Source organism: Nematostella vectensis, chromosome 4, assembly GCF_932526225.1.
Source record: "Nematostella vectensis chromosome 4, jaNemVect1.1, whole genome shotgun sequence".
NCBI classification, from domain to species: domain Eukaryota; kingdom Metazoa; phylum Cnidaria; class Anthozoa; order Actiniaria; family Edwardsiidae; genus Nematostella; species Nematostella vectensis.
This window is the reverse complement of record NC_064037.1, coordinates 11180253-11198327: the sequence shown is the minus strand read 5'-3', so window position 1 is coordinate 11198327 and position 18075 is coordinate 11180253. Positions and strand designations below refer to the sequence as shown.

The window sequence follows — 18075 nt, the reverse complement described above, 5'->3', positions numbered from 1 at the left end:
GGCTAGAGGCTATTTTTCCGGTAGCCGATCTTACGCCGGGTTTCTATTTAATTACACTCAATCACTGCTCAACTACATGGCTGCACTTGATTGTACAGGGGCGGATCCAGGGGCTCCAAAAAGAGGGGGGGGGGAAGCAAGGGTTTCAAGAAAGGGGGGGGCAGATTCATAGTTCTTCAATGGATTTCCTTATTTTTCTTGTTATTTTTAAGCCAAATAGCTGAAAAAAGGGGCCCAGGGCCTGTTCAGTCTACACCTTGATCCACCCCTGTTGTATTCCATATAAAAGCACACTCACTTAAACTTTTCAGTTTTTTCTGTGGGTATTGCTAAGTCACTATTTTTATTTAATGAAACTGTCAAGAACAATGTTTACATGCATGGCTTACATGCTTGTTATGATAGATACTTCTCTTTATTGATACATACTTCAGAACATTCACTCTCTAACTGTTGGTTTCCTAAATCTTTGGCTGACACAAACAATTTCCCATGTATGACAAAATGGTATCCTGGGTGATAGCCTTCTGAATCCTAATGGGACGTATTGTTCTAGTATTTGTGCTGGTATCAGTTTGAGTCTGAGTCACCATATAAATCTGTATTCTTCTCCTTATTTACAGTCTTTTGGGTGAGTGCTTTGGTTCTCCTTCTCCAAAGCCATACAGAGTCCAGGACACTTTCTTCTTTTGTTGCCGACTCAATTAATGATGAAACCTTTTCTTTTTCAGCTAAAACACAAAATGTATTGAATGAGTCCAGATAATAATAACAACAACAACAACAATTAACTAATATAAAAATTTAATAGCCATGAAATTGAGATTTATTTTTAATTTATATATGGATCCTTCATATGTGTGATTGACTATTGTAAAAATATTAAAAAGTAAAAATTAAAAAAGCTTGATCTCTTTAATTGACTGTATCAGAGCTTAGAGTAGTAAAAAGATTGAGTTTAAAGAGAGCAAGAAGGTTGTAGATGAAGGCAAACAGCAGAGTAAGACATAGGGTGGGGGGGTGCGCGCGCACCCTGTGCACCCCTCTGTGTATGCGCATGTACAGTACAGACAGTTTAAAAATATGGCAGAGTAACCTATTACAGAGTAACCCCTAACATAAAGGCTTCTATTCACATGCCATGTTAAGCTCTTACCTTGTGTTGAACATTTTTTCAGGGCTCTAAACAGCTCTTTTCTATTGTGCTTCACCAAGAACTTTTGGCATGACCTTATTGTTCCTGATTTAAACAACCCATTTCAGTATATTAGGACCATTAGGCCACCAAAAATCTTGAGCTTTTCAAACTTGGAATTTGTTCCCACACCAGAGTCCCTTGTTCGATTTTTACTATATATGGATTGTTTTCTACCAATTTCTAATCAAACTAATCAAACTGATATAGCATGTGTTTGGCTGGCTTTTCTTTCAAACTAGACCCTACATGCAGGGTTGACTTGGATACCTGAGGGGTTGAAAAATGATTGTCATATCTCAACACTGTTCGGGGCAAGAAAGGTAAGAAGTATTATCATCCAGTGGCTGACTCCATGAAAGTAGACTGGGCTGATTGCCCATTGGTGGGAAGAATGGTTCTATATCATACCCAAAATTGACTTGAGTTTCGATAAAACGTTGTGCATCAATTATTCTGCCCAGTTTACAGTTTACAGTTTAAAGTGTGAAGTTCTTTTATAGAATAATTTTGGAACTCTGAAGTTGCTCTAAAGCTTGCACCAGTAATGTTTACAGCTGACAGCTATGTGCAAGTAAAACTTCCTAAAAGTATGAAAACTATATTTGCTCAACGATTTCCATCAGGACTTTGCTGGAACTCTGAAAACAAATTCTTTCCTTAAATTATTGAACAAAGAGGTTCTGAGTTTTACCTCCAATATATAAAGTCTTGAACATGCATGCTCTGTTGTTGATGCTCTTCACAAATGTGAGTGAGGTTTGTAGAATCTGCTGATAGTCTCGCAAACATTGTAGAAACAAAATGTTGGTGACAGGATTGAGGTATTTTACTGCAAAGAAAATGATAAATTCTTTTAAGTAGACTTTTCAGGAAGTCAATTCAAATTTAGTCTGAAGCTAAGGAGGATCAGTTCAGAACATAATTATTAAAAAAAAAATAGCAAATGTGCCTTGTGCTTAAAGATCAATATTCAAATTCCACTAATGAAATGAAAGTATTTATGTTAACTGTTACGCAGTGGCTAAATAGGGGAACTAGCCCAAGGTCTTGTGAGAGCTAAATATTGTTTTTTTTTTGCAAGTCAAGAGAAAATTCTTCTTTAACAATCAAATTCCCTCTTTCTTTATTTAGATGGAGGAAACATTTATTGTGGATTTATTGAAGTCTTTGAAATAAAAAAAAAACTATTGCCTCACAGTAGGACAATTCCATTTTCGGAGGCAAAAAAAAATACCGCTTATTAGGCCACTGCGTTATTGTTTTATGGTACCTTTTAGAAATTGTTGAATACATCCTAAGCCATAATCACCAAAAGCAGTTTTCACGGCTTCTTTCACCACCTGGCGCATGGCATCCTTCTGAACTGAGTCATCGATAAGGCCATCTTCATACTCAACTTCCACAAGAAAATACCTACATAGAGATAAGGAAGTAGGCACGTAAAACATGCTGCACAATGAATAGTAACACAAGATCGCATTAATGATAATAGCACGCACCTTTTCTTAAATCTCACCATTGCAAAAACGCGTCATCAGGTAAGCGTAAGGAAGGAACAGACCATTATTTTCTAAAACAAGGGAAAAGTTGTAAAATTGCACTCTAAAAACACTTTTTAACCAGGCTTTCCTCGCATTGTATCGCGCATGCCAACGACAAGTACCCGGCAGGACTTTAGAACCGCAGGCGTCAAGATGGCGGACGAACGAAAAGCTCGACCCTTCCCGTTCATAACATGGATTTGTCTCACTTTATTTGGTCTTTTGATTATTTTTGTTGCTGTGTTCGAAGAGCATAGCGGTATGGATTGTTTCAGTTGTGTTTACTTACCATTTTGATTTGTTTGTTGTGAGAGAATGATTCTTTGACATAGCACGTGATACCGTTATGTAAAATCGATTGATTGATGTTGAAAAAACAAATCCCTGTCTTTTATTAATAATTGATCTTAACTATTCAACAATTGAGTTTATAATCTGACAATCTATATGTGGCGTTTGATTAGTCAATACTAGTTAAATAATTCTCATTGACTAATATTTACTTTTTCTGATAATCTTGTCTTTAATAAATACTTACAGTTGTGCTGGGGAGGTGGAAAAGATAAAAAGTCTTTACTAATGTCTTTTTTTGTAGAGGGCAAGCCAGCGGCCGCAGCGCTCCGCACAGTGTACAGTTACTGGATGCAAGTGAGGAAGTCAGCATATACCTTACTTTTTGGAGGGGCTGTTTTGGTTTATATTTATGGCCTTGCTATGGGGGAGCGCCGAGAAGCTACTGCTGCACCTGAGGCCACACCCAGTCAAACAAAACAGGTAGGGCTAAGAGGCGTGACTCAGACATCTGGGAGGGGGAAGCTAAAATCTCTTCTACAGCCAGACAATAAATCCCCTACATTTTCCAGTGGAGGTTGTGCAGGTATTATATATCATATGCAAAAGGGCAAATAGGAAAAGACTGCTTTTTTTTGCAGACAATAGGGGGTTGTGAGCTCCCCTTGGGATGGGCTCTTGCTTTGTATCTGAGTTGGCGTATGTAAATCTGGACAGAGATGAGAGACAGGTGGGGCAGGGTTTGTGTTAGATTGGAATTCTCAAATAACCAGTTATTAGAAGTTGTTAATCCTGTCTTAAAAAATGGTGCTAAACCCAACCCTTATCTCTCTGTGATCCCTAATAGGGGACTTGCACTAAGAGATCACTTTACCTTTTTGGATGGCAAATTCAAAACAAAATAATTACAGAAATGATTGTGCCTGCCACACCAGAGTACAACAAAGAAATAATTTTTTTAGAATCTCATTTGATGACAATTCTAGATTTCAGCAAAAAAAAAACATCAAAATCTTAAATACTCTGCTTTATATTCAAGAAAAACCAAATTCAAACAAGTGTTGCCTTATTCTCGAAGGTGTCATCAATCCCATAATCATGTTAGCTTAGCTCCAGGTCCAGCAATAAATATCTGGACAACTTAGTTTTACCGCCTTACCATCTAATCAGCATAGCATGTTATTATCAAACTTTTCACGTTTCTTCAAGATTCTTCTGTATTTTATCAGTTTTACCAGCATTCAAATTCAATTCCACGTAGTTGTGAGCTTTGCAGAAGTTTAAGAAAAAGCCTTGGATTCCCACGAAGAAGGCTAAGCAAGGCAGAAAGCCCAAAACAGACAGAAATTCCAAAAAAGTTTGGGGAACATGAACAAATTCGCCTTGCTGAAAGTGACAAGGGCTCGTTGTTTGACCAACAACAACCTCTAGCAAGCGAAGCTACCAATACAAGCAACCATACAGAAGACAATGTTTCCCTTTCCAAAGGCATTTCCCGCGGGCCTTCATTTTTTGTTTCCTAGTTTCCTCACATTTGTTTTCTGTTCAAGCACGCTTGGATCTTGCCTTTCACAACTAGCGCTTTGATATTTAAGCCCCCAGGGGTTTTTCTGCTTGGCTCAGAGCATGCAGTGTGATTGGATGCTATACACGGCTCTATTTGCTCTTCAGCTCTCATTATTGTCACACTGCTTCCAATGTTTACACAACTTGAAACCCCGATATCTCGCAATCAATTTTTGCCCCAACTTGCTCTAAATATGTGAATTAAATGTTCACTTCTAACTGACTAATATATTACAATCTGTTGAAAGATGATATAATTGCAGTAATTTAATGGATTTAGGGTTGTAAGGGGTAAGAATGGAAGAAAGGTAGGATGGGCATGGGGGTGAAAAAAGTAGATAGAAAGTAAAGGGGTATACACTAGAAAGAGGACAAGAATGGATATGAATCTATGAAGCATAGTATATGCCACCTTTTTATACCAATCCTGTATCATCCCCCTATATTCACAAAAGCTTTTTTCTTGCACAGGAAGTAAAAGAGATAAAAAGTAAAGTTTCAGCTACCCTGAGGATTTTTTATGCCACGCAGACTGGTACAGCCAAGGTAAAGCAATACAGTAAGGGGTTGATAGTTGTTTTTTTTTTTTTACAAAATCACATATGAAGCACATTTGACCATGTCTTGCAATGTGAATCTGCATTATACTGTACAAATACTTAACATTTCATTCATTTTCCATACATTTGTTCTAAGATTTCAGTCTGGAAGGCAGGGGGAGAGGAGGGGACACTTGTCCATTGACCCCTTGATCCACCATTTGTCAACGCTTCAGGGTTCGGAGTAGTGTGAGAGTGTAAAGAGGGTACATTTGCTAGACATTCCTTCTTTTTTATACTTCTTTCTCTCCCTCTAGTCTATGTTTACCCTGTATTTCCCTGTTTTAAACATTTATACATCTAATTGTTATAAATTCAAAGTTTTTTTTATGATAGAAATTCTCTGAAGAGCTAATGAAAATATCAATGCAACAAGGAATGGATTGCAGCTGTGAGAATTTGCAAGGTTATGAAGCAGAGGATAATCTAGCCAATGAGGTATGTACAGTCAAACATGGTTTGTTTTTCCCCTGAAATAAAGAATGTATGACCACCCTATGTGTGTGATCTATACAAGAAATGTCCTTTGACTACACAAAGCAAGCCAAAAAGGGTAGTAGTTATACAATGCTTTATTCAATGTTCCTGCTGTTTACATGGCTAAAGTAAAAAAGACTAATCACACTATCATATTATGCTACTGTTTATGATAGAAAAGATCAAAGCATCTTTAAATGAATTTTTCTTTTCAAAGAAATCTACCTGTGTGTTCATTGTGCCAACATACACTGACGGCAAGCCTCCAAGGGGTGCAGAGTGGTTTTACAGCTGGCTAGAGGACTCAACCAATGACTGCCGTGTGTCAAAGTCACTACTTAGTCAAATTAACTATGCTGTGTTTGGCTTAGGAAATTCTTCTTACGAGGGTCAGTTTAACTTGGTGAGTCAAAAGCATAATATTGCTTACCAGCTTCCCTATTTCTCTTCTCTTTAAGACGCTCTCTTTTGTCTCGGAAAAGGTTTATAATAAAAGCTTTTTGTCATTTTTGTTATAGGTTGCCAAAAATATTGACAAATGGCTTTCATCTTTGAGTGCGAAGAGGGTGATGCCTGTAACACTTGGAGATGAGAACACAGTTAACAGCAGACATGGAGGTAAGGAGACATAACAGGGTTGTCCCTAGTGTGTACTTGTTGTCAGTAATTATCACTTGCTAAGAAAAGGTAGTCACTATTTGAATACTGACTTGTGTATTGTATTGTAGCCGACTAGCAGACAAATGTCTTATGGACAACCAGAAGCACAAAACATTTCTTTTTTTCTACAGTTATATGAAAAGCATGAGCCTGCGAAAGCAGATGCATCTAGCCGCTCGCCAAATAACTTGTGGCAAGAGGCGTCTGATTTTGTAGGCTAGAAAAGCACACAATTAATGCATTCATCATTCAGAAATGGATGTCAACTAAGTTCATTCTTTATTAAGGTCTTGAAGCCGATTTTCAAGTGTGGTGCAAAACATTTTTTTCACTTGTTAAATCACACACATTATGTGAGTGTGGAAAACAAGAAACCTGTCAGGAAACAAGCAAGTCTCAGGAAGAAACATCTCAAGCAGTAAGTTATTGTAGGTGATACATGTTATGGGAAGCACTTTTAAATTACTATTACCATAAACAGAAGTATTGATTGAAATGCCTAGATTTGAATTGTGTGCAAATGTCAAATGTCAGTGTTTGCTTGGGAATTGAATTGAAGTGAATAGGGGACTTGCGGTAAGGGATGACCGTTTGAGTGGCAAACTAGCGCATGCTCGGGCTTTTAGTGGCAAAATAACAGCAACAAAAGCAACTTATTCAGCGCTTACTAAAAAAGCCAGAATTCCTTTTTTCAGAAAGTGTTCAGTTTCATGTTCATTATCATTTTTCATAACACCCAAAGGCACCTATTTTTGCAAAACATTGCATAGTGCAATACAGGTCTACATATGAGAGTACATAAGCCCTGTGTCATATGGTGTTTATACACTTTGTATAATTGATATTCTATGCCAAGCAGTGTGACTACGAGAGTACAAGTGATGGAGATTCTGAGGATGAGGATACAGCTGATGGCCTTGTTGATATGGAAGATCTTGGTCCTGCCGTCCAAAAAATTAAAAAAGCAAAGAAGCAAAGGGAGATAGAGGAGGATTCTCATAAAAACACAGGTATTTTACAGTACCTCATTGTTGCATGACTGTCACCAAGACTGTGATTTCTCTTGATTATCCATTGTTTGTTTTTATACTTAATATCTTAAGTATCGGCTGTTGTATTTGTCTTAGTTGCTAAAGAGATGGTTACACCAGTGATTCGACAGTCACTTACCAAGCAAGGTAAGCCATTGAACCTGCTGGACTTTTTGAGGAAATAGGATTGTCACACAGATAGGATCCAGATAACACAAGGAACCAAAAGTTCAGCTTTGAATTGCTCACTCCAAAGAGATTCTGAGGTTCTTTTAATGTGCATTGTCATGTCATGGCCAAATAAAAACTACAGAAAAACCTCAATTTAGCATTTTTCAATATATAATATTCTTGGTATAAGGATATTGATTTCTACTAACCATGAAACATATAGGTATGGTAAATTATCTCTTATTCACGTTATTCTTGAAATCACAATGCAATATTTTGGGCCCCTTGCCATATTGTTATATATATTGAGGCTCAATTGTACACCATTTTGTCTTTGGGCCGTTTTTGGTTGACACTTTTCATGCATGGTCACTCTCTGTCGTGTTTCCTCGCACACACCGCGAGGTTTATGTTTTTACTTTTGAATGATGCATGCTCAACATGAACTGTTGATACTGTAAAACATAAAAATTAGAACAGTGATAAAATTTGATTTACATACACTAAAAATTGTGTGTGAAGTTTATTGTTTATTAGTAGTATCAGCTGGTTTATGATTTTGTCTTTAGGTTACAAGATAATAGGATCACATTCGGGAGTGAAGATTTGTAGGTGGACCAAGGTAATCTGCACACTATACAAAGCACAGCAATTGCATTGTTCAATTCCACATAAAGACAATCATGATTGTTCTAGTGTGTAGTTTAGCCTCTTTGCAAACCACAGTGATACAAATTAAGTTCCTCTAATACTGGTACTTATTCAATTTGACTGCAGTCAATGCTACGTGGCCGGGGAGGCTGTTATAAGCACACATTCTATGGTATAGAAAGCCATCGCTGTATGGAAACCACCCCAAGTCTTGCATGTGCCAATAAGTGTGTTTTCTGTTGGAGGTGAGAACATACAAGCCCATAGTAAGAGCCCTGTTACTCCCCTTAGGGCATTGCCCTCCAATGTTATACCAATTTCAAGGATTTTCTATCTCATCCAGATCATTATAAAGAAACCTCCATGAGTTATCCATTTTCATTTAACTGGAAATGCAGTCATTCCTGTTTCTAAGAGTTTGCTAAAGAAAATATTAGAAGTTCTGGGGATATATTACAGTATATCTTTAATATCTTTTGTATTACAACCTCTAATATAGCCCCTTGGAGTAACACCAAGCATGCAAAGGGGGAAGGGGTCTCATGGGGTTCCACCCTTTTCGCAATGCCTTCTAGAGAAAATGGTGTGCTGAACAGCCAAGCCATTTCCACCTCCCCCACTCAAAATCCTTGCTACTGTTATGTGCCTGCCTAACCGTTTCTTTGGCTGCCATTACCTACAGACATCACACTAACCCTGTGGGCACAGAATGGCGTTGGCAGATGGATGATCCTCAGATGATTGTTGAAGGCGCAATGCAGAACCACTACAACATGATAAAACAGTTCCGAGGTGTCCCTGGTGTCAAGCCTGAGAGGTTTGAAGAGGGCATGAAGATTAAGCACTGTGCTCTATCACTCGTTGGTATGTTCAGCGTTGGAATAATTTCATTGGTTTAGTGTGCCTACACTATGCTTATCACTTTCTAGTATGAGAAGCATGGAATGGTTTCGACGGAATACTATCCTTGGTACAGTATGCTTACACTAGCCTAAAATAAAGTTACCCACAAAGGAATCTTTTATGGATGGGTAGTAATTGTATGTATTCTTCTTTTCTCAGGGGAGCCTATTATGTACCCAAAAATTAATGAGCTCATCAAGCTCCTGCATGGACATGGCATCTCTTCATTTCTTGTCACAAATGCACAGTTTCCGGATGCTATAAAGTATGTTATAACTTATTAAACAGAGAACTCAATTTGTACTAGCATTTCACTATAAGAGGTTCTAACGTTATTTTCCTACTGGTATTGATTCTCATTAGGGACCTCCTACCAGTGACGCAGCTTTATGTCAGTGTTGACGCAGGCACCAAAGAAAGCCTGAAAAAGATTGACCGCCCACTCTTTAGGGATTTCTGGCCTCGGTTTCTCGACAGCCTTAAAGCCCTAGCAGATAAGGTATATGTATGCCTCAAGATACAGACATTATCATGTATTAGTTATATAACCAAAGTCCTGGCAAACAAGGTATATGTATGACTCAACATACAGACATTCTTTTTTATTTAGTAATATAACCGAAGTCCTGTCAGATAAATATACATATGACTCCTCCCTTGCCCTTTTGGCATTACTGTATTAGTTATAACCAGTGATGGATGAAGGAGGGGTACAGGGGCCACAGGAAGGAATTTTAAGAGGTTAAGGGGGAGGGTGTTTGGTTATTTATTGGGTATCTCATCCTTAGCTTACAGGGGTACTTTATGGGTGCAACTGTCATCTTTGTATTTTTCTAAAATAAACTCATGGTAGTAAAAATGTTCTTATTTAGGGTCAAAGGACTGTCTACCGCTTAACACTTGTCAAGTCATGGAATGTTGAAGAGATACAGTCATATGTAGAGCTTGTGTCTCTTGGAAAACCTGACTTCATAGAGGTTAAAGTAAGTACAGATCTCAATCATAGTCTTGATCAGTCACATCTACTGTCAGAGTCGAAGTTACCTGAACACAAACAAGCATGATGTGATAAAGTCCTGTCATTGTACCCATGGCAATGCATTGCTTTTCAATTGTCAAGATATCAATCACCATTGTCACATGCAGCAGTAGACTAAGGGGGCGTCCATAAGAGGTTATCCCGGCTACAATCCTTTGTACTGAAATTGTAGATTGGATGGGGAGCAAAAAAACATTAACCCATTGACTCCTGGCTATTTTTGAGCTGAATTTACAAAAAACAGACTGAAAACAGATACCTCCCCCCCTATTTTGAGTTTTTTTACAGCCTGTCAAAGTCAAACACCACTGCACCTAGTCAGCGGTATCCAAGCTTTCCAACAGTGCTTTGCAGTCCCATCCCTAATCCCTTGTCGCTTAGCTGAGGCAAGCACAAGTTGATGGTTGCTTGTATTTTTCATACAAAATACAGCTATTAGCATATTAGGAGAGTGTCCCAGGGCATCATAAAGGCTATTGGGACATAATTGAGATCTGTGCTTATGGATATTTGCAAGCAAAGGTGGATTCATGGTGTTTTTTTTTTTGTTTTGCTTTTCCTGGATGAGAAAATAATTTTCCAATGAATCACCACAGCTCTCCTAAATGCTGAGCTATTACATATTTGGATAAAGAGTAGTTGCTATCACCTTGGTTGGAAGCATTTACGGATTTTCGCTCAAACCAATAAGTTCACTTAAAACAATCAAAACAACCAGCGCCTGTTAACCTTTTTCCAGTGTATCCAACATAGTTAGCGCTGTAAATCATCATTTTCTGTGCGATTGCTAGTCCCAAAACAAAACATGGCAGAGAGCGCCGTGCACTAGATTTGTGGCTAAGCAGCCGCACCTCCAAATAGCCCATGCGTTAAAAACGACTTTGGGTCGCACAAAAAAAGGTAAGATGGCACCCAAAATTTTTTAAATCGTGACAATTTTTGTACGGAAATATTGTTTACCCTTTTCTTGATAAAACTGAGCATGGAATAAGGCATACCGATCAAAATGAAAAACATATGACCAAAATACCCCAATGGCTTGCATATTAATTGGTTTAAAAATTTGATTTTTCAATATTTTTTTCAAATCCATGCTCACGTTTGTTCAGAAAGAAATAATAAATACTCTCAACTAAAAATCCTTTGCAAAAAAAAATGAAAGGAAAGGCAAATAAATGTTGTTTCTGCTGCGATGACGTCATTGGATGGCGTCACCTAATTACGTTATAAATATGTGGCCCGATGCGTCACTAGTCCACTTGATCAATTTCAGCAGTTAAACTCTTTTTCTAACAAATCTACGGTAATTTAAAATTTCCCTAGCAACCTAACTTCCGAAAACCTTTTAGTTATGGCTGATATTCTAACAGATAATTTTTATGTTAAAACCATTGGGGAAACTACAGGGAGCCCAAATTCCATACAAATATTTGTCCTTATAAATTCAAAGCAGCAGTGTCAACCCACTCTTATTACAAAACCTTGCATGAATCTGATCGTTTTTAGGGCATTTTTTTTTCTAAAAAAGCTATGCATATCATCTTTATGAATTAGTCTGGTCATGTCCCTGTAAAAAAAATATATTTTCTAGGTTAAAGATATTCACTTGCTACAAATGGCATATAAGTGATCCACTCCATTGGTGTATCTCATACATAAGTCTTAAAAGGCCTAGTTATTTTGATTAAAAAATCTAGGGTTGGTAGATTAATTAACCTCCCCTTATTGTATTGGTGTCCCTCTCTAAGAAATCTGACAGAATCATGATTCAAATTGTCTAGTGTTAAAACAAGTTTTGTCATTTAATTGCATAGGGTGTGACATACTGTGGCGAGTCCAAGGCATCGACACTGACAATGGCTAATATCCCTTGGCACCAGGAGGTAGTGTAACACAGTTATTGTCAATTTTGAGCTGGTTCAAGTTTTTTGGGGGAAATTGTGTCAAAGAGCGCATGCATATATAGGTAAAATTTCCTGGTTTACACGGTTTTAAATGACATGTTGATATTGTCATGACCTCATAATAGTTGTTGCTATATTCTTAGGTTGTAGGGTTTGTACGGAAGCTTGAAGACCAGCTACCAGATTATGAACTAGCCTCTGAGCATGAGCATTCCAACTGTGTGCTTCTTGCTCACAAGAAGGTATAATATAGCCACTCTGAACTTTACAAAACATCAGTCATCATGGGGCGACTTGTTAATTGTCCAGTCATTCCAGAGGAATTGTCACCCTTGGAAACAACTCATTGTGCAGGAATTCTCACCACACAAGATTGAATCTTATCCATTTTGATGTTTATTTCATTCAAAATAATCCATTGCATTTGGTATGATTTGTTCTTCTGAGAAGCAAAGTTTGTTCAAGTTAAACATGTCCTATGGATGAACCTTTCTTATTTAATAAACCAAGAAACTCAAGGTTGTGCACACATTAAACGTTTTCCCTGCTCAGGGGCATAGTTCCCGCAATGTAGCCAACATGATTGACAATCTGACTGGTGTTTACTGCTTGTTTCCAGATTCTTCAATTTTTCACCTATTCTTGTTCAATTTTTCTCATCATTGCTAATTATGCTAAGTATATTTCTAGTTCAAGGTCAATGGTGAATGGCATACATGGATTGATTATACCAAATTCCATCAGCTGGTATGTAAATATTACCATCTTCCCCAGTTTAAGACTGAACCTTCCATACATTTCTTTAGCCAGCAGAGCATATTAAATTGAATTTAATTATGTCCCACGGATTAATACGAAAAAGTATAATCTCAAAAGTTTTCTTGTATTGGCTGATTGCATATTGTATCCGCACAAGGGGGGGTGGAGGTTTGAAGACCTCAACATCTTAGGGGGTAGGGGGTCTCCAGAGGCCTAGTTTTCAGCAGGAGGGGGGGGATGGCAATAAAGAAGAAATTCTGGGGGGAGGGGGAGCCAAAACTCTTAAATTTCCAGGGGGGAGGGAGAGAAGTAGCCCATAAATTCCAGGGAAGGGGGGAACCTAACTTTAATTTGTTAAAAAAATTTTTATTATCTTTCTTATTTGACAGCTTTCCAGGTGGGGGGAGGCGGTTATACAAATTTTTTGGGGGAGGGGGAGCTCTGTTATTTCTCCGGGGGGGGGGGGGGGAAGTAAAAAAATTCCAGGGTGAGGGGGTATCTGGAGCCCTAAAAATCCAGAGGGGGGGATTAATACTTATATCGTCAACCCCCCGGTGCAGATAAAAGATGCAATCACCTATATACATACACATACACCCTTTCCCTCCGCTTCTCCCCCACCCTTCACTTCACTTCCTTCCCCTACTATGGGACAGCTGCTGAGGGGAAATGTGCAGGGAGTTTCACAACTATTAGCAGTCCAAAAACGAGAGAATAGTGGCTTTTGTAAAAGTTTAGCTTTGTTTTCAGATAGAAAAATATGAGGAGAGCAATGGCGAGGAGACCTTCACATCCGCTGACTACATGGAAAGGAACCCTGAATGGTCTGTTTTTGGGCACTCACAGCGAGGCTTTGATCCTGAGGAGACTCGGTGGTACCGCAAGAACCGAAAAGATATCAGTGGATGCTGATGTGATTGACTTCTCAGGGAATCAGAGGCAGTTACATGCCTGGGAGGGGAGCCACCTACACACATCCTTGACTTATTTCTTATTGAAGGATCATCCTTTTTCCATATGATATCTATCACTGCACAGCTGCCCTTACACTCTCTCTTCCATAAAGAAAAAGAAAAAGGATAAGAGCAGTTAACCTTACAGTACTTTTATCTTAAGAATGGTCAGCATTACACTTTTGTACAAAATCAAAGTCAAACTTTAGACCATTCATTTTGCTCTTCCATAGCAATTACTGGAGGGTGAGATATGTGGCTACTGATCACAAAACATGGACAAATGTTTCTGTTCAAATATTTTCAATGACTTGTGAATGCATGTTGCTGCTCCAGCTAGGCTATTTATATTTGGTTGAGGGTGTACCATGTTTTTTAAAACATAGAGATAGCTGTTGTTACAATATTTCAATTGTGCTTCCTCGCTCTGGATGGTTTAAAGAGAAAAAACGCTAATAAAATACTCAATAATGGTGGTTGCTCATAGTCTTGAATTCTCTCATATACCCTCCTGAACAGTTAAATCAACATTTATTATGAAAACATATTAACAACAAAAATCATTTACAAAAAATAGTCAATATTTAACTGGTGTTAGTAATCTTGTATTGGTCATATAAACTTATTTCACTCTTTTTTAACTCTGAGCCAAACAGTAGTGCTTCTTAATATATATATTTTTTATTTTGCCCAACGTCCAATCTAAATATTTCAGAGCTATCAAACATAGGGTTAAACAGTCCATCCTAATCTGATCTGATATCACAATTCAAATACAAATATATTTTTTATTCACAAATTACCCCTTTTTCATGGCGGACTCCAGTAAAAGTGTTGCAGAAGAAAATGTTCTCCATCCTCTGGAATTCTTACAGACTTTGGATAAAATGAGGGTCTCAGGGGAAGGATGTGATGTTACTCTCAAGGTGACAGACCAGTCGTTTCCTGGACATAAACTAGTTTTGGCAGCAAACTCCACATATTTCCGCGCGATGTTTGGCGAAGGGTTCGTTGAAAGCAGCAAAAATGATGTTGTGCTACATGATTTGGATCCAAAAGGCGTTAATGCTGTCATCAGTTACTTTTACAACTCCAAGATCGAAATCAATGCCGATAATTTCGGAGCCGTGTTTGCCGTTGCGAACATGTGGGACGTGAAGTTTGTGCTGACAGCGTGTGAGAACTATCTTCGGGTTCATCTGTCAGCGAGCAACTGCCTCGGATTTCAAATTCTAGTGCACCAGAGTTCTGCCTTCTCCGAAAATTTTAGGACTCTTCTAGATGACTTTGTCAATAAGAATTTTATGGTGATTTGTCGGTCTAAACTTGCGATTTTGTTGTAATTTTGCCGCATCTGTCGTGGCGCAGCGCAATATAGCAAGGTTTCAAACATGTTCGAAACCTGTGTGATATCGCTACAAAAATCGCTGAGGTTACATCACGTAAGAATTGGCGATTTGGAGTTGAAGCTTGCGCGTGAGATAAAGTGTGCACTGGATGGCCTGTTCTAGGCACAAGCAAGAATAGGCAAATATCACTTTGTTGACCAGCTTTTTTATCAGTGGTGAACAGTCCCCGCCCCCTTACTGTCCCCCTCCCCTTAAAAAATAATGAAGAAGGAAATGCTTGATATGAACTAACAGTGAGGCTTCGCAAATATGAACCTGTTGCTATGGCAATTTTGCGTGATGAAGAAAAACATGCAAATACGCCAATTTGACAATATAGTTAGCTTCTTACGATTTCCTAACACCAAGAGGAATTGCCAAGTTTTAATAGCGTACAGAATAACACTTGGGATTGTTTTTTATCACAGCCTGCTAGAGAGCAGGGAGCGCGGCGGACTTAGCCTGAGTATCGGGCGATTTTATTTTTCAAAAGTCGGAAAAATAAAAGTACTTGTCTTGTTTCTCGCCGCGCGATAGAAACATAGGAGGGCCTGATACTCAGGTTAGGCGGACTAATTACTATTACCATAGCGTCTGAAAATCAGTCTTAAATTACCTGTGACGCGAAAAGAGTAAGGATAGATCCAGTTTAAAAAGTACTTTAAAAACGTTGATTAAAATAGCCATGGTTTCGCAAATTGCGCTATGCTAATTGCCTCAGAAGGGATAAGTGAGGGGGGGGGGGGGGGGTCTTGGAATTAAATTCGGTGTATCAGAACAAAGATGATGCAGTCAGTTCGGCTGTCAACGCAGGCTAGGCTAGTATGGTTCTCTTGCCAAATAACGCAAATTGCAATTGAAGATACCAATAACCTTTTGTATTTGTCCAAATTTAAAAAAATTCTATTAAAGGAAGTTAAACTGTAACTGTAAATGAACAAAATAGAATTATGGATCACCGTCAATTCCCGCCTAGCTCTTTGCAGCTGTGTTTACAGTCAGGGAAATCAACAGGTACTCTTTTACTTTTCTCTAAAGGGACCTGCATAAAATTTTTCCCGTAACTTTTCGAAAGCTGTTCTTTCCAGTTATTAGGGACCGGAAACGAAAATCCTTCAAAGTCCATTTGTTTCAATGGGAAAATCCCGTCCAATTTTCCGTCTATTACAAACATATCAATCATCATGCCATCATGCCATTTACAACCGTAATTGATGCAGTATTTGTAGCAGCTTTTCTTGTCTCTGAGTCGTGGATTCCAGCTTCTTTGATAGATCCCAACTTTTGGGTGAGTTATAGAGGCCGCGTATTGTTTATTGTCAGGCCGAAGGTAAGGGTCAGAGATGGAATTCTGTAAAAACATATCACTTGGTAACTCTTTCGCAGCAACTTCGAAAAACTTGATATAATCAGCTAATGGAATATCAATATCGTTGTCCGTATCCCAAGGAATGTTTCCCCGATGTCTGGCAGCTCCTAGAAGGGTACCACTCGTAAGCCAGTAAGAGATATTGTGTTTTTTGGCAATAAGGTCAAAGAGTCGCATCATTCGTGTCGTGATTAATTGACCCTGTCGATGACTGTACTGTGACTGATTTCGGATATCCGGACAATCAAATCCATTCTCTGTGCGATCGCATTTTCCGCCTAGTTCAACGTAGCTTGTAGGACACATTTCGCCATAATCAAAACTGAGGCTGCAAAAACTTTTGCCATCAACAAATCCTCTCACAATATGTCCATTTTCAATATCAATTTGTTGAGGGGGGATTTCTGTATACTTGATAGCTTTTATGTGTGTATTTCCAGTATCAGTCCCCTTATTTTCGGCGTTCTTAGTTTCTTTGTCTTCATTATTCGTATCAGCTTGTGTATTTTTCGTATGTGTTGATTTTGGCAAAGACATGTTTGCACTTGCGTTGGTTTCTACTAATGATGAACTAGTTGTGTTGCTTGGTTTAGTTGGTGATATTTTTCTTATTTCTGAATCATGGATTTCTTCTTGTTTGCTGTTCTTGTCTTTCTGTTCGTGGATTTCTGTCGGATCATCCTCTGTCTTTGTAGATATTTCTTTACCTTTCGTGTAATCTCCATCGTCTGATTTCATTCTTGTTGTTTGTACAGACAATGTGGTCTGTAGTTTCGCAGAATTTTCTCGTTTTCTGAAGGCCAGGCCTCGAAAGGTATTAAATTGAAATATCAAAAGACAAACTATCCCAATTAAAAGTCCTGAGAAAATACAATTCCGTCTAAAAGCAGTCATATTTTCACTGTGGCGCGTGTGCTAAGCGACTTTCACTTTAGCGACATTTGACACCTCGCACTGACCAATGACGTATTGCTACTGTGTGAGGGAGAGTAGGGTTAAAGTCGACTGACTGAAAATTCTTATGCCACCTTATTTTCTTCTACTCATTCAATACAAAATTGAAAAGAATTTCATACAGGGCTTAGACTCTAGAAAACCACAACCCCTTGAATCAATATGTAAAATGAAAACATGAAGTATTCATAACGCGTGCTCCAATTTCTGTCGAGGGTTATGAAAATTGTGGTATGTTCGTAATCAGATATGAGTCTGTTATTCAAATTCCCATACTAATTCTAGCCATTTTTTTCTTTTACAAATGATATTATATATTTTTTACTCCTTGGATTCGTTATGTATAAATTTACCAAAGATTTCAAGATTCAGAATTACTACTCACTACGCCCAACAGAAAGCTGTCTTATTCGCTGAATAAATGATAGAGAAAGCGTCATTTATCGTTTTTTCTTCTTCTTTTTTTGCTCCTTGAATGCTTAAATAATATAACCAAGAATTACAAGGCTCATCAGCACTCAAACCGGTCTGATAAGAGAGCAGATGACTTGACACGTGCCGATAAAATAGTAAATAAAAATTAAAATATGATAAAGTACCCCTGCGGTGCTAACGACCCCA

The 18075-nt window shown here is 38.3% G+C and overlaps 4 protein-coding genes across 6 annotated transcripts; 2 read left to right on the top strand and 2 right to left on the bottom strand.

Moving 5' to 3' along the window:
- Positions 1 to 472: 472 nt before the first annotated feature.
- On the bottom strand, positions 473 to 2844 carry LOC5516602 (ribonuclease P/MRP protein subunit POP5). 2 transcript variants are annotated; one of them, XM_001636545.3, is made up of 5 exons: positions 2698 to 2844; positions 2469 to 2611; positions 1890 to 2027; positions 1157 to 1240; positions 473 to 731 (listed from the first exon to the last, which is right to left on the bottom strand). In XM_001636545.3, the coding sequence occupies exons 1-5, from the start codon at positions 2715 to 2717 to the stop codon at positions 571 to 573; spliced, it is 546 nt and encodes a 181-aa protein (XP_001636595.2). In that variant the 5' UTR covers positions 2718 to 2844; the 3' UTR covers positions 473 to 570. The 2 variants fall into 2 exon arrangements, with proteins under 2 accessions (XP_001636595.2, XP_032242374.2); XM_032386483.2 differs by lacking the exon at positions 1157 to 1240.
- Positions 2845 to 2856: 12 nt separating this feature from the next.
- LOC5516601 (S-adenosyl-L-methionine-dependent tRNA 4-demethylwyosine synthase TYW1) lies at positions 2857 to 14219 on the top strand. Of its 2 annotated transcripts, none has more exons than XM_032386481.2 (19): positions 2857 to 2998; positions 3335 to 3513; positions 5068 to 5142; positions 5532 to 5633; positions 5890 to 6075; positions 6191 to 6290; positions 6620 to 6750; positions 7192 to 7342; positions 7460 to 7510; positions 8104 to 8156; positions 8312 to 8430; positions 8868 to 9049; positions 9248 to 9353; positions 9452 to 9587; positions 9961 to 10071; positions 11942 to 12010; positions 12175 to 12273; positions 12722 to 12778; positions 13541 to 14219. In XM_032386481.2, exons 1-19 carry the CDS (start codon positions 2893 to 2895, stop codon positions 13700 to 13702), a joined length of 2175 nt encoding a protein of 724 aa, XP_032242372.2. In that variant the 5' UTR covers positions 2857 to 2892; the 3' UTR covers positions 13703 to 14219. The 2 variants fall into 2 exon arrangements, with proteins under 2 accessions (XP_032242372.2, XP_048581796.1); XM_048725839.1 differs by having other exon boundaries at positions 7189 to 7342.
- A 336-nt stretch (positions 14220 to 14555) lies between these two features.
- Positions 14556 to 15086, top strand: LOC125561794 (kelch repeat and BTB domain-containing protein 12-like). Its single transcript, XM_048726201.1, has one exon. The coding sequence runs from the start codon at positions 14556 to 14558 to the stop codon at positions 15084 to 15086; it is 531 nt and encodes a 176-aa protein (XP_048582158.1).
- A 901-nt stretch (positions 15087 to 15987) lies between these two features.
- LOC5516541 lies at positions 15988 to 17508 on the bottom strand. The gene has a single exon (XM_001636544.3). The coding sequence runs from the start codon at positions 17392 to 17394 to the stop codon at positions 16093 to 16095; it is 1302 nt and encodes a 433-aa protein (XP_001636594.3). The 5' UTR covers positions 17395 to 17508; the 3' UTR covers positions 15988 to 16092.
- Positions 17509 to 18075: the final 567 nt, after the last annotated feature.